We start from the raw sequence: 26055 nt of genomic DNA on the forward strand, positions 1-26055 counted from the left end.
GCTTGCATTTGCACAAGCCCTTGGGTTGTGTGCCCCACCCCAAGCCTGCTCATAAATCTCTCTTCTGTGTGGATAGTGCCATTTCAGCGACGCTAGGATTGAAACTCAGAGAATAAGCTATTAGTACTGTATATACAAATAGGACCTGCAACAAAACGTTGTGTGGAGTGCACCTATTAAAGGTTCCAAACTTGTACTTCTCCAGAAGACTCCATTCCTCCCAGTCAGCCATCATTCTATGCCACTGAGCATATTAAACCCTTGTTAGGGTATTTGGGAGGATTTTCTCTCTTACTTCCCCCCCACACGACAAAAAAGATTTGTTGTATTTGTGGGAAACTTAAGAGTTCTACTAAGCCTGCTGATAATTTGCTCTTCAGTTTGGGTTGGTGCTATTTTGTCTACATAAAGGTAAAGGGACCCCTGACCATTAGGTCCAATCGTGGCCGACTCTAGGGTTGCGGTGCTCATCTCGCTGTACTGGCCGAGGGAGCCGGCGTACAGATTCCAGGTCATGTGGCCAGCATGACTAAGCTCCTGGCGAACCAGAGCAGTGCACGGAAACGCTGTTTACCTTCCCGCTGGAGCGGTACCTATTTAACTACTTGCACTTTGACGTGCTTTTGAACTGCTAGGTTGGCAGGAATTTTGTCTACATAGGGATTCCCCATTAGGAGAATGAGTTTGCTGCTAGAAAACAGGATGATGTTCCTAAGATGGTAATAAGAGCAAAATGGAGGCAGGGACTAGCTACCTTTGCTTGCAGTTTTATATCAATTGTTTGTTGCTTGCTCACCCCATCCCTAAAAGCTGAGTATAGTTGAAAGAGAGATAACTCTTTTGTGTTTGTATACACCACCGTTTAGGCTTCAAGTATTTATTAATGGAATTGGAAACTTATACCCTGCTCTTCTAATCACATATACATTATTTGGGAGCAGTTTACATTTTAGAAACCTTCTGTGTGCCTTTTGTGTTAGGAATTTTATGGTCTTAGATATATGGTAATGTTCATAAATGGTTGGATAGTGTCTTCGAAGCTACCAGCATGAGTTTGACCAAACTGCGGGAGGCAGTGGAAGACAGAAGTGCCTGGCGTGCTCTGGTCCATGGGGTCACGAAGAGTCGGACACGACTAAACGACTAAACAACAACAATGTTCATGAGTGTACTAACCAAGCACGTACATAGATCAGCACAGGAAGACCGACCTGGAACCATTTTGATTCCTAAACTGAGCAAATGTCTGACCATTGTCTCTTTCCTCACAAATCCTGTCTTAAGGGCACATTTAAGATATGAATAGGGTGTGAGCCTGTTACCTGGCCCAGGAACTAAGTATTTATCATTACAAAAGACTGGCCAGGCTACCCAGGCAATCCAATCAAGTAACCTGCCAGACAGGAGATAAACGACAGGAGAAAAACAACATTCAAATTTCTGTTTTAAGACCGCCTTTTCTGTGATGTAGGTATGATGTATCTGAGGGGTGGTCTTAGGTTACACTGCTTCTGTGATGTATGTATGATGTTTCTGGGGGTGGTCTTGATCTATAGGGTGGCAATTTCAAAAGTCTTTATAAGGCCTTGCACGCCATTTTTTCTGGGTTCCTTCTCTCCTGCGGGTAAGGGGAGCACCCTGTTGCAACGGATCAATAAAGATCAAGCTTACTAGCTGCTTTGCTTCTCAATATTCTCTGGTTGGCCTCTGTTATTCTCTCCTACCAATAGGGAACCTATGTAAGAACTCTATATGGGCCCTTGGATACCCCATAAGGGAAAAGGGCAATTTTTGTTTACAACACTTTCTCCCAGACATATTTCCCATGAGGGAATGTGTCCCCTACCAGGAAAAAAAAGGCTGTCCACTTCTGATTTTGAACCATATCCTATAGCCCCATGGAGTGCATATTTAATCATATGTCACTATATCTGTAAGCTGCATTGAGTCACTGTCAGGAAAAAAGGCAGGGTAAAAATATTTATTATTGTTGTTGTTGTTATTTATTTTCTCTATTGTTGTATTCTCCTGTTTCTGTGTTTATTGAAAAATCGCTTAAAATCATAACGAGAAAAGGAGAAAAGAATAAGCTTTCTGAAGAAGCATCTCTCAGCCACGTTTGACAGCTTGGGGGTGACGCTGCCTAGGAGGTCACGGAGGCCAAGGCCATACTGGAACCCACGTGACATTGAGGGACCGGGGGTCATTTGGGGTCACCCGTCTTCTAACGAATCCGGGACTTTCTGTCTCAGCAGGAGGCCCCGCCCATTGCCCATGCGCTTCGTCGGGCGCGCGGCGGAAGAGCCTTTTGCTCTTGTACGTAAGCAGCGAACATGCGCAACGGCTTCTCTTCCTTCGGCACATGCGCATAACGAACTTTGGGAAGCAAGGCAGGCACAAGTCTTTGTTTCCTCTTACGCATGTGCAGTGAGCCCTAAACCATTATCGGACGCCTCCCCGCCTCCCTCGAAGGATCCGCCGGGAACCCAAGCACCCAGTCTCTCTGTTTCCCGATTGACTGTGAAGCGGAGGGAGCGCGTCGCTGGTCACTCGAGAGCGGCAGCACGGAACGTGCGCGGCAGGAGGGAGCGCGCCTGGCGCATGCGCAGAGCGAAACCCCGCCCTCCACCAGGGACTCATTGTGCAGCAACCGGATTGACTCCTTCTCGTCCGCGCGGGCCAGCGGGATCCGTACTTCCCTGCCCCCCCACCCAAACCTCACAAGCAAGTGCGCTCCCGATACGAAACAGAAAACTGCGGCCGGCGGAGTGGGGTTTGAGACCGCTCGTGTCGGGGCCCTCAACGCCAACATCACCACTTCCCCACCCCCCGCCTCCTCCTCCTTTCTCTCTCTCTCTCTGCGCGCGCTCACTTTTCTTCCAGGCTCCTTCCTTCCCCCCCAGCCCCGCTCTTCCCCCTCCGCCTAGGCTGGGAGATTCGCCTCGCGGCCTTTACGCTCCGAAGCGCTGCCTCTTGATTGGCTCGAGCGCTCGGGACTTTTAACTTCTTTCCTTCGCCGCCTCGTCCTCCTCCTCCTCGCCCCCCGCCCCTTCCCGTTGGATGCGCGAGACCGCGAAAGGGCTAGGCAGCCAATAAGAGCGCGCGCCTCCTGAGGGACTCGTTTCGGCCACAGCGAGGAAGGACCTCTCTCCGCCCCATTTTGTTCGCTGCGGCGCGCGCAGGGCAAACAGGCAGGCCGGCCACACGCACAAGGCGACGCGAAGCGCGCGCGCGGAGCGGAAGGCGGTTTTTATTCTGCCCCTCTCCCTCGCTGTCGTTTGTGTGTGTGTCTCTCTCTCCCCCCTCCCCCTTTCCGCGACCGCAGGCCTCCCTGCCTGCCCGTTTCCCCTTCCGGGCCAGCAACAGGAGCGCGCGGCGGAGGCGGCTTAGTTCTGAGGCGGCCGCAGGCCCTCCCTCCCTCGCCTCAGCCGGTGGACCGGTTTGCGTCCCTTTTCTTCACCCGCCCCAGTCTTTTTCTCTTTCCTTTCCCCCTCGTCAGGCTGCGCCAAAGCGGCGCCCTGAGAAGCGCGTGCGCGCTTGCCGTGGAGGGAGGGGGCCCTTTGACTCTCGGCTTCCTCTCCGACGCCGCCTCCCCTCTCGCCCAACGGCCTCGCGCGAGCGCGTGCTCTGACAGGGGGGTTGAGCCTGCGGCGTCCGGCCCTTTTTCGCCGCCGCCAAGCGCCACCGCCATGTTGAAGCAGCCGCTCCCGCCGCCCTCTCCTCAACCTGGCTCTCCCGCCTCGGCTCCCCCGCCGCCCACCACGCCGACGCCGCCTCCCCCGGCCACCGCGGTAGCCGCTGCAGCCGCCGCCTCGCGCAAGGCCAACCCGACCCCCGCCAGCCCCAACGGCAGCCTCAGCCCCGGGGCTACGGGAGGAGCCAGAGCAGCGACGGTGGCGCCCCCCGGTAGCGGAGGGGGAGGCCCCCCGGGAGGAAGCGGCACAAGGTACGTGGACCGAGAAACGAAAACCGACTTTACATCCGGGGAAGTGGGGGGGGGGGAGAGAAGGGGCGGAGGGGACAGAAATAAGGAACCGCGCGCGCTCCCGCTCCCCTCCGCGCGCTCCCGCTCCCAAGGGTTGAAAGGAGGACTTGGCCCGGCGCGGGGAGCGTGTGTGGCTCTGATAAGCGAAGCCTAAGTCCTGAACCACCGATTCGACGTTGCATTGCCCAGTGTGCGCCCTTTGCTAAAATGGTGCGGGGGCGCATCCCAGTTGGCCTGTGTGGTTTAAAAAAAGGGATCGTAATAGTTTCTTAGGGATGATGCTTTAGGTATTTTTCCTGGTGGGATGGAAGAGGGAAGATGAGGTGTGAGGGCCCTCATACTCTTGAGCTGGCCCACTTTTGTAGGCGTTGGGAGTTGATTTGGTGGGATTTAATTTATGAGTAGGTATGGGTGGGATTTTGTTGAAGTACCACATGCAAACCATGTGCACTCAGGAATAAGTCCCTTGATCCCAATGCAACAGGCTCCTTATTAAGTGTGCTATGGTGGTTTGCACTTACTTTGCACCCTTATTTAGTTATGTCATTTCTTTTTTATTAGCCATAAACCACTTCTAAGGATGAGTAATGGACGTTGGCCAAAAAAAATGGTTCCAGTATAGTAGAATAGTGAACTAAAAAGGCTTTGTTGAGATAGTCATCAGTCTGGTTTTTTCCTTCTTTATGTTCAATCATGTTATTCAAGACAGTGTCCATATTTGCAGTAATAACAAACAGAGGAGTACCTCTGGTATGAGGAAGATGAGGGCTAGAAAACCACAAACCATTGGTCATAACATCGTTTTGAAAAACTGAACAAGTTAGATGGATGTTTTCCTGCTTTTCATATTTTGGTTCTTAAGAGCAGGGCACCATACAGCACAGATTCTCTTTACCATATAGTTGTCACTGTTGCTATTATTTCAACTACCATGAAATATTTGGTCTTAAAAAGTTTGGATGTATGAGGTAGAGCTGCAGGGAACCTTTTCCGCACAAGGATTGTGTCAGGATTCTTGACTAGATAGTCAGGGGAAGGATTTATGGGGCAGTATATACTTCCATCTCATTGGTGTGTAGTCTTTTACTTGCCAGCTGAGAGTAATTTTTCTTATAATATACACACCACCAGTTTTTCTGAAGAGATTTTGTTAGCTAATGAAAAAGTCCTTATTTCCTTCTCTTTATCAAAATATTGGTTTCTTACTAGTGTATCATAAAACAATTTTATAATGATCTGATGCATCAAAGGTGGCCTGTTGATCTGAACACTGTTTATATTTGGTGGGGGTTCACATCACTTTCCTGTGAGTTACCCTTGTGCCTGATTCATTTTCAGGGGCCAGAGCACAGGCAAAGGACCTCCGCAGTCTCCCGTAAGTACAAGGAGCTAAGCCTTCCAGGGCCGTAAGACAATTGTTGTACTTTGGGATTCCTGATTTATGTGATTTGGGTAACTACTAGATGACATCTGAGACCTAAGTAGCTGTGTTGTATTAGTTGTTGGGATGTCTGAATGAATGTTTCTCCAGGCCGAAATTTCTGTGGCTAAAAAGGTATCCCAAAAACAAGATTTAAGAGTCTTCCTATATGGCCAAAAAGGAGGGGGGGGGGACCTCTTCCATTAGTTATAGCTTCTTCTGCATGATACCTTTTTCTAAGAATCTTAAACTTTCACAAATAAGAACAATTTCATGTAGTGAGAACTTGAGGTCAGTTGGCATATTTCAGGCTGGGTTTCCTGTAGTGTTTTAGAGCACTATTATTTTGCATCTAGGTGCAAAGGAGGCCAACTCATAACTGGTTACTAGTGGAAGATCTTCTCTTTTCTGAGTTTTCAAGTTCACTAGGGACACTACAGTTATGTCAGTGGGAGGCACAAAAACTGAAATGTGACACCAAATAAACCATGTGGTTTGTGTCTGGGGCCCACAGCAGTATTTGAGCACTCCCTACCTGGCAGGAAATTTCTGATACAATTGGTCTTTTCTACTTCATGCTCTCTGACCAAAGTGGATATGGGGCACCATTATCTTACGATTCCCCAGTTCCCTGCTTAAGGTCCTAAAACTAGCTTGAGCTTATGAAGGAAGCAGGTGATTCAATAGTTATTTAACCCTAAGGTTAGTATTGTTAAATTAACCATTTGTCATTCCTGAAGCTGCATACCTAATACTTGGAAGTGACAGAGGGCAATATAGCATTATAAACTTTCCAATAAACCTTGTCTGTCTTTCCTCTCTATCTATCACCAGGTTTTTGAGGGTGTCTATAACAATTCCCGAATGCTGCACTTCCTCACAGCAGTTGTGGTGAGTCTCCAAGAGAGAAGCTAGGAGGGTGTAGGATTTGAAGTGTCAATATGCAGGTGGATGGTTCTGCAGTAAAGGGTGATTCTTGTGGCATTTCCCCCCAGTCCCATCACTTGGTTTGGTGAGCCTTGCAGGATAAGCACCTTACTTACTGTTTGTTGTACCTTCCTGTTCACATTGTGTGCTACCTATTCATTCCTTTCCCAGTGGTTTTACTTAGGTTTGTTTCCAGATGGTTTTGTGAATATGAGACATGGTCACTGTAAGAAGAGGACGCTAGAGAAGAGCATGAGTCTCTTAATTTCAGGGTCGTGGATTTGAGCCCCACATTGGGCAGAAGATTCCTGAATTGCAAGGGTTGGACTAGATGACTCTTGTGGGTCCCTTCCAACACTACAATTCTATGATCTTTTACCTGAAGCCACATGCAGGTTGTGATGATTGCTGTTAGCCCTGATATGATCGATACTGGTGATACAGTCCAAATTATTGGTTCTAGTACCATCCCCCCCCCCCAAAAAAAGAAAAAGGAATGCTAATAGATATATTTTCTTCCTCTTCCTTTTGGTGGCATAGTTCTTGAAAAAAGTTGTTGATTGGATTGAGTTAGAGGGGCTTCAGTTTATAACTTGAAATGTCATTCACTCTTTCTTAGTGTTATTTCTGCCTTTTTCTCTTGACAGGGGTCCACATGTGATGTGAAGGTGAAAAATGGAAACACATTTGAGGGGATCTTTAAAACCTTGAGCTCCAAGGTGAGTGCTTGGTTTTGCTTTCCTAGAGTGTTTGAAAGTAGGTTTGAGTATGAAAAGGATTTTTCTCTGCCGTCTTTGTATTAGAACAAGTAGGGCCTCACCACCAATGGTTTCAATGCATCTGTGGTATGCACATTTCAGCAAGTTAGCATTAAAGACGAGGTCCCTGCTTTAATTTTTCTTACGTGTAACATGGTTGTTACTTCACTAGCGATAGCATGACACTTTCTTCACTTTCAGCCACATTGTTCTGCATTTGTGATACTGTGTATCATTCTGGTTGTCTCACCTCTAAAAGGGTCTTGTAGAGTTGGGACAGGTTCAGAAAATGGTAAGGGGATGGAGCAGCTATGAGGCTAGGTTACAGAGTTAGGGAGTTTTAGTTTAGAGAAAAGGCGAGTAAGCAGTGATGTGATAGAAGTTTACAAAATTATGCATGGGACAGAGAAAGTGGATAGAGAAAAGTTTTTCTCTCATTCTCCTAACACTGGCACCCATCTAACTTGAGAGGCATTAAAGCATGATTAGACAGATTCATGGAGGATAAGGCTATGTACTACCTCCATTGTTGAGGCATCATGTCTCTCAATACCAGTTGCTGGGAATGGCAGGTGGACAGAGTGTTGTGCTGATGTCTAGGTTGTGGCCTTCTGAGAGGCATCTGGTTGGCCACAGGATGCTCGGTTAGATGGGCAAGTGACCTAGATCCAGGAGACATTTCTTACGTTCTTTTATTTTGGGACAAAAAGAAAATGCAACCACTCCAAGCAAGTCAATGGATCATGAAGCTTATTTGCTTTGAGACTTCCTTTAGCAGGGTTTTGGTTTTTTTTAAAATCACACTAAGTAAGAGCTGATCTAGAAAGAGAAGGCTTTTTTTCTTTTTGCTGCTACCTTTTTTGAGTGTGCCATGTGTGGACACATTGGTGCCAGATGCTAGCTGCATTAAAATCATTGGTTTTTCTGTTGATTTTTGTGGACAGCTCTTCTGTTCCTGGGGACATTTCAAAATATAAACATGGTGTGAAACGAGATGTGCCTTTTCTCTACAGTACATTTGTTTTGGCAGCAAGTGAAGGTCTATCTCTTTCATAATTTTTTAGAGTTACAATGGATGAAGTCATTTTTAAGTCTTTTATAAGAATTGGTTTTAATTGATTATATTTTGTATTTTATGTACATCACTTGTGATTGTGCTGAAAAGTAGTATAAAAATTCATTGGTAAAAGAAATGGCATCACGTATGCAGACAATGAGAAGCACGCTCTACCCATTTTCTGCTTGTGCTGTTCCTTTCTCATTTTCCAGCTGCCTCATTTCTTTTTCCCATCTGGCTTCCTGAGCAGCCCTCACTGGGCTGTTTGCAGTCCCCCCGTAGGAATTTTTCTGAAGTCCTTTAAAATTATTGAATCTTTAAGGTTCCCCTAAGTCTGCAGACACCTCCCGCTTGAGTGTTACTGTTTTGGCTACATAAGTATGGACGCACTCATCTAAAGATCAGAAATAGAATACAAGATAAAATCCTGTGTGTGTCACCTCTCACAAAAAGGCCTAGCACCTTGCTTGTTTGAGAATGCAAGGATGGAGCCTGATATTAGATAGTTCTCAGTGGGCCACTTGATAGTTCTCAGTGGGCCACTTGATGTCATGAAATACGGGTATTCTTCCAGTTTCAGCTAGCTCTGTGTGGGTAGGGATGTGTGATAATATATGTTAACAGGGATTGTGTTTGCAGTTCGAGCTTGCTGTGGATGCTGTGCACAGGATGGTACCTGACCAGGCAGTAGGGCCCAGGAGAGAGGATATTGTGGACACCATGGTTTTCAAACCTACTGATGTTATGTTGGTTCACTTCCACAATGTTGACTTCAACTATGCCACCAAAGGTAATACAGCCTCAAGACAGCAGGGTTGAGGTCTGGTGTGTTATCTGGACTTGGCAGGGGGTGGGAGAGCTTGGATCTTTTCCATTATGACCTTTCCCTCTGCTCTCTGTCCTAGATAAGTTCACAGATTCTGCCATCGCCATGAATTCCAAGGTGAATGGGGAGCATAAAGAGAAGGTGCTACAGCGCTGGGAAGGAGGAGACAGCAACAGTGATGATTATGACTTGGATTCTGACATGGCAAGTGTTCTGAACTGGGTGAAGCAGCAAAAGACGAATGCTTGGGGCTGGTGCTGTGGGTCTGATGCCTTGCTAAGCTGTTCTTTTGACAAAGGTACCTCACTGTTTAAATGATTGCTTTGTCTTTCATTTTAGTCTAATGGCTGGGACCCAAATGAGATGTTCAAGTTCAATGAAGAAAATTATGGTATAAAAACCACCTATGATAGCAGCCTCTCCTCTTATACGTGAGTTAACACTTTTCAGTCATTTCTGTACTGAGGGGTGCAGGGGAGGAAGGATTTGAAGCAATATATCAGGGTTGTCAGTGTATCCTCCAGATGCTGGATTACAGCTCCCAGCATTCCTAACTATTAGTCATGTTGCCTGAGGCTGATAGGAGCCAGAGTCAAGCAACATCTACAGGGTGCACAAAGGCTGCCCCTGCAGGACATGATGTAGATGGTATGGCTATTTAGGATAAATCATTCTGGAGGCCCTAGACTAAAGAGTGCAGCTCCAGTGCAGGGGAGGTCCCAGGTTAGTCAGTTGCCTATTTAGCCCCCGAGAGCGAGCAGTTATTGTCAGCCCCTACAAGTCATTGACCAGCTGGTGAAAAGTAACAGGCAAAAGAGCAGTGGACTGAGTGCTGACCTTTTTGAACCCTGAAACGGTCTTGGCTACCAGACCTGTGTTTGTCTTTCTCATTCACACCCACACCCTTACCTTAATCATCAATAGTTATTGGTGGCTTTCTAGAGAAACCAAGAAACCTGAGCATCAGTCAAAAGCAATGAAGGATTAATGAGGTTGGGTTTTTTGTTTTATTTTGCTAGGCAGGGTTAAACTCTCAGGAGATGATCTCAAGCTTAAATGTGGCAAATGTTAACCCACCCTGGAGTGATGGAGCAGGCTGGAATTTACTGTATTTATTGCTTATAAGCTATATAACGTTTGGTCTTGTGAGGGTAGAGTACCATGATGCAAATGATGCCAGGGCTTGTATGTAAGGTTTAATTACTTAGGGATATCTGCATCTGCATTTGCATGGGCATGTAGCTTGAATACCAAGCATACCAGATATCCAGGTTTCTCTTGCCCTAAAATCTACTGTACAGATGTACCAGGCTCTCCTAATGCTCACATCTCCCCTCCCCCCCAAAAAACCCCAGTTTGTGGGTGGCTTTTATTTTTCCACTGTTATAAAACTTGTCAATCCATAGTCTGCTAGTGAATTCTAAAAATGTAATGTGTTTCTTGGAACTTTGCCACCTCTAAAATTCTTAAATGTTCAAAGTTTGTAAAGTTAATCTTTCTTGTTTATGCTGCTACATTTTCATTTTTAGCCCTTGACATTCACTGTTCATACACTGTATTAAAGAAAGCTTTCTTTTTCCTTCTTCAGTTAGAATTAATTTCCATGTGCATGTTTGTCTGGGAAATCGATGTTGATGAAAGTTTGGTTACAGTAGCATCTGAAGCTTTCAATCCCTTTATAGGCCAGGCAAAGGACTTGAACTGCTAGAATATATTTCTCCAAAGTGGAGCTTGGGTGGTTCTGTTCCTTTGAGGGCAACAGGCTTGTGTCTATGTGTGATTGGTAGAGCGTGTTTGTTTTGTCTCCCTGCTTATTCTTCTTCACTGTACCATCTGTGCATGGTAGTGTCCCTCTTGAAAAGGATAACTCAGAGGAATTCCGGCAGCGAGAAGCAAGGGCTGCCCAGCTGGCTCGGGAGATTGAATCGAGCCCGCAGTACCGACTGCGCATTGCTATGGAAAACGACGATGGACGCACAGAAGAGGAGAAGCACAGCTCTGTGCAAAGACAAGTGTCGGGAAGGGACAGCCCCAGTCTGGCATCCAGGTGAGAAGTGTGAGAATTATAGGCTGGTTTTGACCCAGCAGCAAAATCCCTTAATTGACATAAGGCAAGTTGGGTTTCCACTGCATCTCTTGGGAGGAAAGAACAATGTTGACATCCACTTTTAAAGGTTGGTACCTGAGAACTTACTCATCTCATACACGTGGGGGCTGACAGCCTACTTGCCTTGAAGGCATCTTGTCCATTTTCCCTTCTTGCTTTCACTCCAAGCAAGGTACCAGGAATTATGCTACCACAATATTTTCTTTCATTGTAGAGAGGGCAAGTACATACCCCTTCCCCAGCGTGTCAGAGAAGGCTCAAGAGGAGGTGTACGCTGCAGCAGTTCTCGGGGTGGGAGGCCAGGTATGGGGTCTCTACCACCCCGTGGAAGTGCACACCACTCAGAAGGCAACACTGGCTCCATTCCAGAGCAGCGAGGCATCAATGGAGGTGAGGCTTACTTTCCCAAACTTAGAATGTGGAAATTTGAATAGATTGGTGCAGTTACTTCTAAAGGATTTAAATGTCTGTTGAATTAGTTGATTAAGCTCCCACAGGTGGTTGAATTAGTTGATTAAGCTCCCACAGGTGGCTGTGGAATTTCCTCCTATGTTGGTTTTCGGGGCGGGGGGGGGGAATTATATTCAGTGTTCTTTTAATTTTGGGGCATGACTTTCCCTTTGAGACACCCATGATGGTGTTAGGTTGCGATAAATACTGCAATTTCTCCCACTTTCCAGCAGTAGAAAACTGAAGATAGCAAAGGACCACTTGGTGTGCCTGCATGGCCTCTTCACCTGCTTCTGTGGTTCCCTTCTTCTAGGTCCATCCAGAATGTCTCCAAAGTCTCAGCGACCCATCCGAGGAGCTAAGAGCATGTCTTCCCCTTCCAGTCGACCCATGGAAGTCTCAGCTGCAACTTCTTCAGGTAGAGCGGGCAGTGGAATTAAAGTGGAATTTCCCCATGACCCTCAGTAAACACCTGTGCTGGGTGTGATGTTGCTTGCATCTAATAACTTTGCTTTTCTTACACAGTGGGTCGCCTCTATGCTCCACGTTCTCCTAAGTCTGCCTCAACTGTGCCAGTCTCTTCCCAGGATCCCCCAGTGGGATCAACAGTCCCTGCTGCTCCTGCATCGCCCTCTGAATTGAGGCCTACTATGGAGTCTAGTGCTTCCCCAACCCCGCCTTCACCCAAGGTTCCAGTATCTGCCCCTGTAGCTGCTGTTGAGGGTAAGGAATCACACTGGAGGTGAAGCTAGTCTGGTCCATTCCTAGCACGGAATGGACCTAGGCATCTTCTCTCCTAATGAATTAGATAGTTTATCAAATCTCTCGAGAATTTGATCAACTGAAGGAGCTTAAGACAAAAGATGAAGCCAGGCTCCTCACCTTAAGAAAATGAGCAGGAGTAGTTGCTGAAGATTCTTACATAGAAGACTTTTCTCACTTTAAGGCTCACTTCTGGATTCTCTGTTTCATTCCTAGTTAAAGAGGTGCCTAACTCTGCCACCAAAGAACCCAGCAGGACCTTGGAGGTTATGGGCCCCTCAGATTTGGTCAAACAGGCAAGCAAAGGTTTGTGTCTTCTGAACTTTTTGAGTTCTCTGCTCACTTCTCTTTTGAAACCTTGGGTTCTGCAGGTGATTTATATTTTCTACTTTTAATATTATAAAACTACAAATATTAGTAAGAAAATGTCTGGCATTCATGCAGCAGTTCCTGAACAGTAGCTAATTCCACAAATACTTTTCAAGGTTTTGGGATTGGAGTTCTAAATCCTTTGTTATGTAATTGTTTTGACACTTACCCTGCTTTAGGTCTCCAAAATGAGCAGAAGAGAAATCAGCTAGAGGAGCTACGGAAATTTGGGGCCCAGTTTAAGGTGAGAATGTTCTCCTTTTCTCCCATCAGTGTACTTTGTGGGGCAGAGCATTAATGTGTTTCTGGCACCGTTGCTTACTCCCTGTCTACTTTCTCCAAGCTGCAGCCCAGCCCCTCCCCAGAGGCCACACTGGATTTCCGGACCAAGGAGCCTCTTGAAGGAAAGGTGAAGGACAAGCCCCTGGAGGCCTTGGTTGGAGCAGGGGGCACATGTGAGGTACCTGATGAATCCCCCAAGCCCAACGTAGAGCTGTCTGAAAGCAACAACAAGGAGGAAAAAGGCCCCTGTGAAGGCATGGAACGCCAGACCCAGACTGCTAGTCCTCTAGGCAAAGGTGACGCAGATGACAAGGAGGATGGTCCTGTCTCAGAGTGAGTTAGTGGTGGTAACCACAGCAGATGAGTTTTTGCTCTACATTTCTTGTGGACTTCTTTGTAATTTCTGTTGTACTTTTCTCCAGGCAGGTGAAGAAGTCTACCCTGAACCCAAATGCAAAGGAGTTCAATCCTTCAAAGACTCTCCTGTCTGTGGTGTGTAATCTGGGAAACTAGCTCTGTGGTTAGTGTGCTTGCATGGGAGGGAGGAGGGTGTGTATCTGTGTGCTGCAGTAGAAATGGTCATACTTTGTCAGCTTAGCTCAAAATCCTATAGGCTCCAGCAGCTACCAGGAGATGATTGTCAGTAGATGGGTAAGGCTTTTTTACTCCTAGTTGTTTAACAATAGCTTCAGCAGCAGCAAAATGGTCCCTCCATTATAGCTCTTAAATGAAAGAGAACTTGGAGTAATTGGAGTTGGAATTCCGAGTGTATGGCTTCCGCACTAGGCTCTGGTTAGATGATCTTAGATGAGTTCTTTACCCCCTCAAAAATGACTTGTTTCTGAAGTCTTCACACGCTTGCTCTACGTTCTGTTAGTTTCTCTGTGTTCATAGGTGCTTATTTAATCTCTGATTACTTCCTCCTATCTGTACAGAACAAGTCAACGAGCACACCCACATCGCCAGGACCACGCACCCACTCTACACCCTCCATCCCAGTGATTACAGGGCAAAGTGGCATGTACAGCCCACAATACATCTCTTACATCCCACAGATCCATATGGGCCCAGCTGTGCAGGTGAGAAGGGGGTGGAATGATGTGTGGATGGTCCTGCCTTTGGATAGAAGGGTGAGCTGCATAATCATTGGTTCCTTTTGAAATTATTGCGGAGGCTAGTGTTAGAATTAATTGGCATGTCCCGTGTCCTTTGCAGGCACCCCAGATGTACCCTTACCCTGTTTCTAACTCTGTGCCTGGACAGCAGAGCAAATATAGAGCTAAAGGTAAGAGGGTTAAAGGTTGATTAAGGAGCCATGGTGAACGTTGGCTGGAATGTATACCTGCTGTGCAGTTTGGTTGGGTGTGCAGATTTGAACTGGCTTCCCTACATGAATTTTCTTTCTGCACAGGCTCTCTGCCCCCACAGCGTTCAGACCAGCATCAGCCCACCTCAGCCCCTCCCATTATGCAGGCAGCAGCAGCCGCAGGGCCCCCTCTGATGGCTGCCACTCCGTATTCCTCATATATCTCCTACAACCCCCAGCAGTTCACAGGACAGCCAACTATGATGCAGCCCATGGCACACTACCCCTCGCAGGTGGGTATAATGTGTACTTCAGTAGAGAAGCTAACTGCGCTGACCTTTGTGCCCCACACTATCTAATTCATGTTCTTCTCTCCAGCCTGTATTTGCCCCCATGCTGCAGAGCAACCCACGTATGATGACTTCTGGCAACCATCCCCAGGCTATTGTTTCATCGTCTACTCCCCAGTATCCCCAGGCAGAGCAACCTACGCCCCAGGCTCTTTATGGTGAGTTTGTACAGAGCCTGAAGACATGTCTGTTCTGAGCTTCTCTTCCTCCCTCCCCCCTTGCATTGTTGACCACTGCTTGCTGCTTCTCTCCCCAGCCACAGTGCATCAGTCGTATCCCCACCATGCCACACAGCTGCATCCGCATCAGCCTCAACCAGCTACCACACCCACGGGCAACCAACAGCAAGCGCAACATGCCGCCCCCAGCCCTGTGCAGGTACTAGTGTGGGAGGCACTTGATGCTTGTTTGCTCTTGCGACTTGCACAGTTTGATTTTGTGTTAAGAGATTAGTGCTGGGGTGACCCTTTAAGTTCCAGTCTGGAAATTCTAGGCTAGCTCAGAAAGGGGTAGTCCTACATTAGGAGTGAAGTTGTTACCATTTCTTGTCTCAACTGAAGTCTTAGAGCTGCTGTGTGTGTGGAGTCCCAGGAATAGACTATCACATCTTTACTTGCTAATTTATACCTTTGAGGGGCCCAAGTCTTCTAGCACAGTGTGGTTTCTGTAAAAGCACCTGCATGTTTTAGGCATAGTATTCAGCAACTTGAGGATGAACAGCTACTAACAGATAAACAGCATGGCGGGGACCCATAACTGTCTTGAGACTTTGCCAAACGGCCTTGGCTATCTTTCTTTCTTACACCCCTCCATTTAATCAGAATTAGTAAGTTTTAGGGGAGGGGGAATTAGTTAAATTGACTTTTACCAGAGAGTCTGCTTTTAGTGTTTGGAATATTGACTTATCTGGCCTTGCCTTAAGCGGCGAATCGGTTAAGAAAAGAATTAGCAAATGTAGAATCTTTCATCACATGCTCAAGGTTTTATTGTGGGAAGAGAAAATAGAATAGCAAGGGCAAATATACTTCAGGAAAGCGGAGAGCCACCCAGCACCCACTGTTCCACACATATTCTTAGGCACTCCCTATCTCCATAGAATGCATAACATTTCTCTATGGCTGTAGCAAAGAGGGCAGAAGAAAATATCTTGAAGGTAGGTGTGATGCATTACCCCTGGTACTTGAACTGTGGCTTTTGTATTCTCTTGCCATAGCACCAGGCTGGACAGCCACCTCATTTGGCCAGTGCCCAGCAGCAGCAGAACCTGTACCACACAGCCACACTGACAGCTACGCCACCCTCTATAACGCCAGGGCCCAGTGCTCAGTCGCCACAGAGCAGTTTCCCCCAGCAAGCAGTCTACGCCATCCATGCCCACCAGCAGCTGCAGCACAGCTACGCCAACATGGCCCACGTCACCCAGGTGAGTGTGCTTGCCCCGGGAAGGGTGAGTCTAGCCTTGATTGTGTCAGGGACTCCCAAACCTCCATCAGCCTGAGGCTAGACCACTCCATGAAATAAGCTTGCTCTCTGAACACCACTGTGCAACTTACACAAGGGACGTAAAAGTGCCACCTTATCTTTGGAACCCACTAACCACTACACATCTCTCCATGCTTCTAGCTTCCATCCAGAATGCAGCACAAGATCTAGTGTGGCTATGTCATATGAAACTACCACACTTGTTCTTACTCATCTGATGCAGAATCACAACTTAAGGATTTATATCAGACATAAAACGGCCACCAAATGGAGTTCCTATGCCTCTTTTTTAGAAAAAGCGCTGATGAACACTCTATAATACCTAAGAGTGTATGGAGTGTTAGTGGGGAGAGGTGGTGCCTCTGGTGGGGGGCATGTTGTGCACCTTCTGGGGTAGTTGCCAACTTTGGTTGCCATCCTCCACTCAGTTCTCACCTGTGGCTCCTAGAAGCTGTCAGCATGCAACAGTGGCTATACCGTGGGAACGGCTTCTTTGGTTGAGGGTAGCCGATGCACCTCAAACTCTTGTTGAGTTGGGGACTTCCCCTTCATGAAAAGACAGGCTCTGGCATATTTAGTGGATGAGACCAATAGTGGGTCCAATGGTCAAGAAGGCGGTTTCTGCATGTGCTGTAGAGGGAAGTGAGGGACAGATATGGCCCACCAACCTGGGAAGGTAGCCACCTAGGAGAAGGAAAATTCTGATCCTAAAGCACTGCTGCCTTGTGGGATATTATTGTAAGAAGAAAAAGCTCAGGAGTAAACTCTAGGCCTACACAAATCCGCAGTGGAGTCCCAAAGACAGTTGGATGGCTCCCAGAAACACACTCCATTGTCTCTTGAGACAGAGGGATGCCAATAATACTTCAGCTATATCAGTTAAAATGAGTTGCCAAATAGAGATGATCTTGCACTTTACAGATTTGGGCTTCTCTGCTAATTTTGTTGGTAAAGTGTGAAGTTATCCACTGCTTATTAAGGTACTGATTGAAATCACTTCTGCTTTCTCCACAGGCTCATGTCCAGACTGGAATTGCAGCTGCCCCACCACCTCATCCTGGAGCTCCACAGGTCATGCTGCTGCACCCCTCGCAGACCCACGGTGGGCCTCCGCAGGGAGGTGTGCCCCAGAGTGGTGTGCCCACCCTCTCAGCCTCCACACCCTCCCACTACACTTATATAGGGCACCACCAAGGTAAGTCAAACTAGGAGGCTGAGGAAAGGAGGGAGGGAACTGAATGGAACAGGCTCTCATCTATACTGACTTCCAGGGTATGGAAGAGCTTAGGGACATATGGATGATTTCTAGGGTTTTATAGGTTGTGTCTTTTGCGATAGGGGTGGGGTTGAGGGTTGGTAGTTCTGGACTTTGTATCTTTGTGATCCTCACTACCTCTTTCTTTTCTTTCCAGTTCAATCTCATCCCTCCCAGCAGCTTCCATTCCACCCCCCTGGGAACTGATGTCCACGCTTCTCCCTGTGACCTGAGACCCTAGCCAGCCTTGGCTCTGTTGCTGGCCCCAAGCCTGGGCCAGCCCTCATGCCCATGGCAGAGGCCCCTGGAGGGGCGCAGTCTGGCCCGGTCCAGCCCCCCCTCGCCAAGCACCTTCCTTTCCGTTGGTTTAGTGAAGCCCACATGGGGCGCTGTCAGCCAGCGGGACGGAGAAAGGCCCCTTCCCCTTGCCTGGAGAAGGGCAGGGTTTCTTTTCTGTTATTTATGACTCCATTCGGGCTCTTAGAGCAAATGCCACTTTCCCACATTAACTTGACAAGGACATGACCAGATGGACAAACCTTGACTTTTTATTAAGTAAAAATATTTAAAAAGTTAAAAAAAACCAATAAAATTTTAAACTAACTAATGTTGGGCTTTGGGGTTGACTGTGTGGGGAGGGCCAATTTCTAACAAGTAACCCTTGTTCATGGTTCTACAGAATTGGGGTGGTTGCAGCAGCTTTGATCTCCCCAGAGTTTTAGCTTCTCTACCAAGGAGAAGCGATTGAGTCTCCATCCAGTTCAGAGGCTGCAGTGCTCTGCTCATTCCCTACTGCTGCTGCTGCTGAAATGACTAATCAGCAGTGACAAGTAATTGGGGTGGGCAGTGTAATGCAGAGCCTAAAGCAGTGGTTCTTAGTGGAGGGACCACTAATGTAAAAAACTATACATCATGGTCTAGCAGTGTTTTTTATCTGAATAATAAAATTTTTATTGCTTTTATTGAAATTAGCACATAAAGTCTGAAAGAACGGGAGGCTGGACAGTAGTGTTGTGGGCCTTTAGCAGAAAACGTTGTACGAGATTGGGTTGCTACTCCCCAGCACAGGCTTGGTGGGTGACATTTTTTGAGAAGAGTTGCAGAAATGAAGTATGCGTGGCTGGTGTTGCTATTTTTTATGGAGACCATAAGCAGCTAAATGCCAGGCTTTATACTCAGTGCCTGGGACTGTTAAATTTCATGAGTTGGGCCATGGTCTTTCTTGAGCTGCTCCAGGACTTTGCCTTGGAGTGGACTCTTCTCTTATTATCTGGGAGTCAGCTTAAATGTCAAGAGTCTGATTTGAGCTGTGTCATGAGAAATGAGAGCCTGGGCTGCTTGTTTAATGGGCGTCAAAGTCTGGTGGGAGCGAGGCATGCAGATGGGTTGTCTCCCCAGGTTCAGGCAGGCTGTGATACAGCTTACATACCAGCAGTATGTTCTGCCCTAGTTCCTCCTCTTTCCTCACCCAGGTGAGAGCAGCTGTACCTTGCCCATGGATTGTTCTGGATGCTACAGCTGGAATGTGAGAGCCTGTAGATTTAGAGCAGTTAAGGGTGCCCATACAGATAATGGACACTAATTCTCATCTGCTCTGGCCAACACAAGGAATGGTGGGAATTGCAATCCACCAACATTGGAATAGTCACAACCCCCAGCCTGTGGTCTAGGCCAGAATGCTCTACACAGGGCGAAAATACCAACTTCAGCATTAAGATATACACTGATTTGGACAAATGAAATAAAAATCTAGCGATTTCTTCTCTCGGCCATTTTATCTCTACCAACCATGTTTGTGAAACAAAAGGGTGGCATGGCTGGGGCTGGTGGTAGTTGGGGGTTCCAACAACTTCTACAAGTTACCACCTTGCTTACCTCTGTATAAATCTAGTGGTGTCCAATTAATGGTTTATGCTGTAGGCAAAACACTACATATAAACGTGAAAGCAGTCAATGCATCTTGAAATCTTTAAAGGCTGCTGTAGAAGTGGGGTGGAAAAGAGTTTGATAGTGCAGCATTCACTATCCCGCCCTGCTGCTTTCAGTGAGCTCTATCTAGAAAGACAAATCGTAGTATGCATGTACTGTTCTTAAGGTTGTTACTCCAAATAGTTACTCTCCTATACATTTTTTTAAGAGCTGGATTTCTGTTTCCCTTTTGGGGCTGAAGATTTCTCTAGTAAGGATATGCATGTTTGTGAAGGAGAGAATGGCATGTTTTCCACCTCATCTTACTATCACTGCAGGAAATCAAAGGGTATGCAATCGTAATAATTTTCGTATCACGAGGATGATTTAGTCCTCTTCAATATTCAAAAAGGGTTGGTAGGGGGAGAGTAAGTACATTTCATATGTGGGGGAATATATCTACTTTTTACTAATATTACTAAATTTGAAAATGTAGGTAGGTAGTGTTGTATAATCTGTAGAGATGCACTTAAGCCACCCATGCCTGGTAATGCTGTCCACACTTGCTGGAGTGCAAGATGTACAGAGCCGCTTCTGCTTTAGGATCCATGTGTTATTTAAAGGAGTTCACACAAATAAGGCCTCCTATGCCTGACTATTCAGGCTTTGAGGGCACAAGAAACAGGAAGCCTGTCTGTGGATTCAAGCTGTGCAGCCACCTGTGGGTTGCTCAGTAGGCATTTCTGGGCTTGATACTGTATCCTGGCTCCAAATTCTTAACTATCTGAGATCAACTAACAAGTACCGGTGCCCCTGCAAGCAGACACCTGTACCCATTAACTACACATAAGATTTTTTTGTTGTTTAGTCATGTCCAACTCTTAGTGACCCCATGGACCAGAGCATGCCAGGCACTCCTGTCGAGCACACTGTCCAACCATCTCGTCCTCTGTCGTCCCCTTCTTGTGCCCTCCATCATCTTCTCTTCTCATGAGGTGGCCAGAGTATTGGAGCCTCAGCTTCAGGATCTGTCCTTCCAGTGAGCACTCAGGGTTGATTTCCTTAAGAATGGATAGGTTTGATCTTCTTGCAGTCCATGGGACTCTCAAGAGTCTCCTCCAGTACCATAAGATTAGTTTTACCTAATATTAAATTTGTTTTAGTAGTACAACAATGTCTCTCTCAAAGGATATCATGAAAAAATTACACCACTTAACAGAACAGCACTCAATATTAGCTTTCCATTCTTTTATTTAACCAACTTGCCCTCCCCACCCACCCTTGAAATGAACAGAATACATTAGGCTTTTCTCGCCTCAGCCAAGGTGATAAGGCTAACCACTTACTTTAGTAAGGGTATAATTTCAGCAGCAAGGGGCTTTATTCCAAGAAACCGCTCATAGCTTGTGAAGCTTTCAACATATATCCTTCCTCTTTCTGCAATGCGCTTAACTCCTGGTTTCATGTGTTCTACATGTTCAGTGGCCTGAAATGCCTCACAAGCATGCTTCTGAGGAATATACTTAAGTTTCCCACTTCGCCTTATCTTCTGCAGTTACTGACAGTGTTTTTGTGACAACTCCAGTGCCAATGGTTCTGTGTCCATCCCGTAGCGTGAATCTCTGCCCCTCTTCCAAAACCATGGGCTGCCGCAATGTCAAAATAATGGAGGTGTCTTCACCTGGCATCACCATTTCCTAAGGAAGAGGGAATAAGACCTGTAAGATATGCAGTAGTTGTACCAGTTTTCAGTTATAAGCATCAGAAGCAAAGCAGATCAAGAGCTATTCTCTAATGTGGATTCTATAAGTCACTTCAGCAATGCTTATAGGAAGCAAGAGGCTGCTGGAAAGGGGGGAGGGGGGCAGCAAGTGTCAGACAAACCTTTGATGCAGGCAATTCTACACGGCAGGCCATGTCCCAGGTCAGAGAAAACATAACAGGTGTGTAGTTAGAAACAAAGGGCTTGTGACGACCACCTTCTTCTTTGCTCAGGATGTAAACCTGGGAAGGAGAAGTGACTTGTTTGCCTTGTCTGGACGATCAATGTGAGCTCCAAATTAAACCTCCATTATTTTACGGAATGTGAAAGTGTCCCATCATAATTACACAAATTTATAGACTGCTTCATAGCATGAAGCCACTGAAGCAGTGGTCATGATAAAAACAGAATCAAACACCATCTTTAAAAGCAATAACATCAACTTACTAAAAACAAAAACATCCATGCAAACAAAAGAAACCCACTTCCATTAGACAACACTGATCTTCCATAAATGACTGGATTACATCCTCAGGGAAAGCCTTCCTGAACAAAAAATGACTTTCATTAAGCGCCTAAACACCCTGCTAGGTGCCTGCCTGATTTTGGTGGTTAATTGATTCCCAATTCATGTAGCTGCAAAACTAAAAGCCCAGTTCCTAGTGCAGGTTAAGTGCACCTCTGAGCCATGCAGTACTCTCAGCAGGGCCCCGTATGAGGAGCGCGGTTACCAGGCAGGGATATAGTGGGTGAGGAGGTTCCTTAGGTTAGGTCTTATAAATTATTTGCAAATCTGTCCTGCCTGCTTACCTGAGCCTCGACCTTCTGGTGCGGCTTGATGGAGCCGGGCTTGCACATAACCATCCCCCGCCGTATATCCTCTCTCTTCAGCCCCCGCACCAAAGCGCCCAAATTATCACCAGCCTCTGCCCGTTCCAATTGTTTGTGGAACATCTCAATACCTGAAGTCAAAAGGAGTGCCATTACCATTTGCAAACTTTCTGGGGAGTTCCCCCACCCAACCATAACTGTCCTTTGCCATGACCGCCATTTTCACATAAGGTGTTTTATCCCTGTTCTACCAAACTTGGAAGGCAGGGGGAGACCAGGAAGTTGACGAGTCTTGCAGAAAATCTAAAGGACTTACCGGTTACCACTGAGCGCAAGTCCCGGTTGTGCCCTACAAATTCGCAATCATCTCCTTTCTTGATAATGCCACGCTCAAGTGTACCAGTTACCACAGTGCCTCGGCCTGGAATAAAGCAGTCAAATGAAGCTATACAGGACAGCCAGACAGCCCTACAGGATCCTCCCTAGCTGCATCTCCCTTAAAGCAAATTGGGGCAACCTATGAAGCTTAGTACCTGGTATGGAGTGAACATGCTCTATGGGAAGCAGGAAGGGTTTATCAAGCTCCCGCTGTGGCACAGGAATGTGTGTATCCACTGCATCCAGCAGTTTCATGATGGAGTTCAAGCCCAGCTCTGGATTTCGGTGCTGCAAGGAACAGGAATGGAAGGTGGTGATATAAATGATTAAGCAATGGAAGAATTCCTGCTAAGGAATGACACTCAAGACAAAATGTGTGTGTGCACCACTGACCTCCAAGGCGCACAGAGCGGAGCCTGAGATAACAGGCGTTTCTTCCCCATTGTAGCCAAATTCTGTGAGCAGCTCGCGGATCTCCAGCTCTACCAGCTCCAACATCTCTGCATCATCGACTGCATCAGCTTTGTTGATGTACACTACAACATGCTTCACTCCTATCTGAGGTGGTAGGGAAGAAAACAAGGGTGACCCACATGTACATTGCTCCCTTCTCAAGACTTCCAGCCCTGCTTGACAGAAGCACCCATCATATTCTCAGAAGTATGTACTAGGTCACCCAAACCATCTCTACCCTATTCCATTCCAAGACCACAGACTCACCTGTTTGGCAAGCAAAAGATGCTCCCTTGTCTGTGGCATCTGTCCATCTGTTGCAGCTACGACGAGGATGCAGCCATCTAGTGGCGCTGTTCCTGTGATCATGTTCTACAAAGAAGACATGGGAAACATGTCAGGCTGTGGTATCTCCAAAACGTGAACTACTTTGAAAAACCAGGCTCCTATGTTTGATATGGCTTGTAAGTTTTCTAGATCTTGGAAATCCTCCAAGAATTCTTTTTTTTTAATGGCATGTGCCATCAACAGGAATTCTGGATGAGGATCATGAATGTGTTCAGGGCTTTCATGGATTCCCAGTTCCTCACACATACCTTAACATAATCGGCATGCCCAGGGCAGTCTGTGTGGGCATAATGGCGGTTAGCTGTTGAATATTCAACATGGGAGGCATTGATGGTGATCCCACGTGCCTTCTCTTCGGGTGCATTATCAATTTCTTCATATTTCTTGAACTTGGCGCTTCCAGTATCTGCCAAAACTGGAAATAACAGCAGAAGGGGTAAACAAGGTTCTTGAGTTTCTCCCCAAAAAAGATTGATCTAGTGTCTTACTCAGTAGCATTTTTTGAAGAAGGGGGAAAAGAAGCAATGTTTTCAACTGATCAAATCTGAAAGGCCCGCAAGGACTATCGGTGTCTTAGCTGGTATGGGAACAGGTCAGCAGGCAGAGCTAAAGGGCTCTTGAACTCCCTTCTCTAGTCTGAACAGCAACTGAGGTTTGGCCCCTTCCTTTGGACACCAAAGGTGCCCATTTTCTCACACCCTGACACGTGCAAGGGAGTGAGCATCTGAAATGAGCAACTAAGGCACAGGTATTGCTGTTCACATTGCCTTTGCCTGTATCTGAGTTCAAGAGAAAGCAGGTGAGGTGTATCCCAATGATGTGCAGTTTTGGGATGGAGTCTATTTTGGAGGCTGGGTGGTCAGCCCTTGCTGGCTTGATTTGGCTCCCTGGCTGCCAGCTGACTTTCCTTCAATTAGCTGTTTTGATCAGGTCTAGGCCTGTTCTCACCCTACCTATCTCATCTTCCATAATAATAACCATTCCCCCACCCCTAACACTCACTTTTGGTGATGGCTGCCGTTAATGTAGTTTTCCCATGGTCCACATGCCCAATTGTTCCAACATTGACGTGCGGTTTGTCTCGTACAAATACTTTCTTCGCTTCAACTGCAAAACTTCGAACAAGGAACGTATGCCCATGGAAGGCTGGGCAGGTCAAGGACGGCTGCAGAAGAAGAGTGTCAGAATTTTAGCCCTCTCTGCCTATAATATCACAGCAATCATCATCCTCCTCCTCATCATCCATCTGACTGGGTTGCCCCAGCCACTCTGGGTGGCTTGCAAGAAATCAAAACAATTTGCCCACCACTGCCCAGAATTCTTACCGTAGCTATAAAACCTTGCAGATAACGAGGCAGGCAGCCACGGAGGCCTGCAAAACACAAGCAAAATGGGTGATCACTTTCGTAAGACAGCACTTTATAACAAATACATTATCTTTGCATATCCTGATGTCCCTGTCTCCCCCAATTTTCCTCCTTCTGCCTATGCCCATAAACTTCAAGAGACAACAGCTGCAAAAAAGTAATTTTATGTGAACTTAAGAACTTTTAAAATAAACATTATGAATAATAGCATCCGATATGCTGACTTGTACGGCAGGGGGCAGGATCTCTATATTCCGTGAAACCTTGCTCATACAACACAATGAATACAAGAACGTGTGTATATGTGAAATCCAGGTTTATTTATTGCCCTATTGTGCATCACTTTACACTTGCTTACACTCACCATATGTATTAATTTGCTGCATTGATATACCACCTTCTCTTCTAAGGAGCTAAAAGTGGTGTACCTAGTCCCAATTTTATCCTCACAATGATCCTGTAAGGTAGGTTAGGCTGAGAGACAGTGACAGGCCCAAAGTCACCCAGTGGGGTGGCCCAGTGGGGATTCAAACCCTGGTCTCTCATCAGGCCACAGAACAAAACTCTAACCATTGCACCATACTATTTCTTTTATTGCCCTTTTCCGCTCAGATTGGAGAGGCTCACCATCTCTTTTGTTTCAACCACCTTGAACGGTTTGCTACCCGCACGCTTTGCTACCTCCCTGCTCATCCCTGACGCTAAACCATTGAGAATCAGAGCTCCCCTCGGGCGGGCGAAGGGGCGGAACCACCTCGCCGGGGCCGGGAGAAACCGCCTCTTTGCCGCAGGGGGGGAGGAGCAGCAGAGACAGCATCCGCGGAAGAAGCCTGGAGGGATGCACCGAGGGGCCGGCCTCACACACTCAGGGGGAAGGAAGGGCCGGGCCCTCCTCCTGCCACACGCCGCCTCCCCCCGCTTCGACGTGATGGGCTGCTCCGCCGCTGCCTCAGACCCCAAGACCGGCATTAAGGCAAAGGCCGTAATGAACCGAGTAGCAGCCCGCCAAGCACAAAAGGTCACGGGTCTCTCCTGCACGAGTTCTTTAAGGAGAGGCTTCTTGCCTCTTCGCTCTCCCTCGCCAGCCGACACGCCGCCGCCCACCACCTCCCTGCCTTCTCCCCCTCCCGCCCCCCGCCCCCCGCGGCCCTTTAACCAACCGGCAACACGGCCGCCGAGCCCTCCTCGCGCCACCACCAGCGCGCGGCTCGCCATCTTAGCTCCTCCCGGAAGTAATATCACACCCGCCCGCCCCTCTCCCATCTGCCTAGAGATAGGAAAGGGTAGAGAAGAAGCAGGGAGAGGGAGAACTTCCGCTAACTGTGGAGAAACGTCGGCCGCGGGCGACGAATGCTCTATAGAGTTAGTGCAGAGTTAACAATTGCATTCTCTCAGTATGGGAGGTTGACTTCCGGGATACTTTTGATTTATTTATTTTTAATTTTTTTGGGGGGGGGTGTTGCCTTCCTTCGCCTGCAAAGCTGAAGAGGCAGCTGCCTAGAGGAAACAACCGAGAAAACCAGAACTTTGCAGAATTCTACTTCTCCTGAGCCCCCATCCACCGAAAGACACTAATAACAAAGATAACGATTCCTGTTCTTTTTAACTAAGGTCTTATGTCTTGTAAAATGTAAAAATAATATGTGAAAACTTAATGATACCCGCAGCCTGG

General features: G+C 47.1%; 2 protein-coding genes across 4 annotated transcripts; one reads left to right on the forward strand and one right to left on the reverse strand.

Moving 5' to 3' along the window:
• Positions 1 to 2885: 2885 nt before the first annotated feature.
• Positions 2886 to 17943, forward strand: ATXN2L (ataxin 2 like). Of its 3 annotated transcripts, none has more exons than XM_080977681.1 (23): positions 2886 to 3946; positions 5324 to 5360; positions 6240 to 6296; positions 6980 to 7051; positions 8787 to 8937; positions 9053 to 9177; positions 9313 to 9404; positions 10820 to 11020; positions 11295 to 11470; positions 11844 to 11948; positions 12056 to 12253; positions 12509 to 12598; positions 12841 to 12905; positions 13011 to 13276; positions 13366 to 13435; positions 13879 to 14073; positions 14159 to 14228; positions 14355 to 14542; positions 14628 to 14757; positions 14856 to 14977; positions 15813 to 16022; positions 17096 to 17276; positions 17494 to 17943. In XM_080977681.1, the coding sequence occupies exons 1-23, from the start codon at positions 3690 to 3692 to the stop codon at positions 17541 to 17543; spliced, it is 3108 nt and encodes a 1035-aa protein (XP_080833807.1). In that variant the 5' UTR covers positions 2886 to 3689; the 3' UTR covers positions 17544 to 17943. The 3 variants fall into 3 exon arrangements, with proteins under 3 accessions (XP_080833807.1, XP_080833806.1, XP_080833808.1); XM_080977680.1 differs by having other exon boundaries at positions 2887 to 3946; positions 13005 to 13276; XM_080977682.1 differs by having other exon boundaries at positions 2889 to 3946; positions 13005 to 13276; positions 13879 to 14022.
• A 2528-nt stretch (positions 17944 to 20471) lies between these two features.
• Positions 20472 to 25649, reverse strand: TUFM (Tu translation elongation factor, mitochondrial). Its single transcript, XM_080977688.1, has 11 exons — positions 25544 to 25649; positions 24342 to 24388; positions 24019 to 24181; positions 23265 to 23431; positions 22936 to 23040; positions 22609 to 22773; positions 22371 to 22503; positions 22154 to 22258; positions 21817 to 21968; positions 21129 to 21248; positions 20472 to 20941 (listed from the first exon to the last, which is right to left on the reverse strand). The coding sequence occupies exons 1-11, from the start codon at positions 25644 to 25646 to the stop codon at positions 20768 to 20770; spliced, it is 1434 nt and encodes a 477-aa protein (XP_080833814.1). The 5' UTR covers positions 25647 to 25649; the 3' UTR covers positions 20472 to 20767.
• Between the last annotated feature and the right edge of the window lie 406 nt (positions 25650 to 26055).

Source organism: Podarcis pityusensis, assembly GCF_964106645.2.
Source record: "Podarcis pityusensis genome assembly, chromosome: 13".
NCBI lineage: Eukaryota > Metazoa > Chordata > Lepidosauria > Squamata > Lacertidae > Podarcis > Podarcis pityusensis.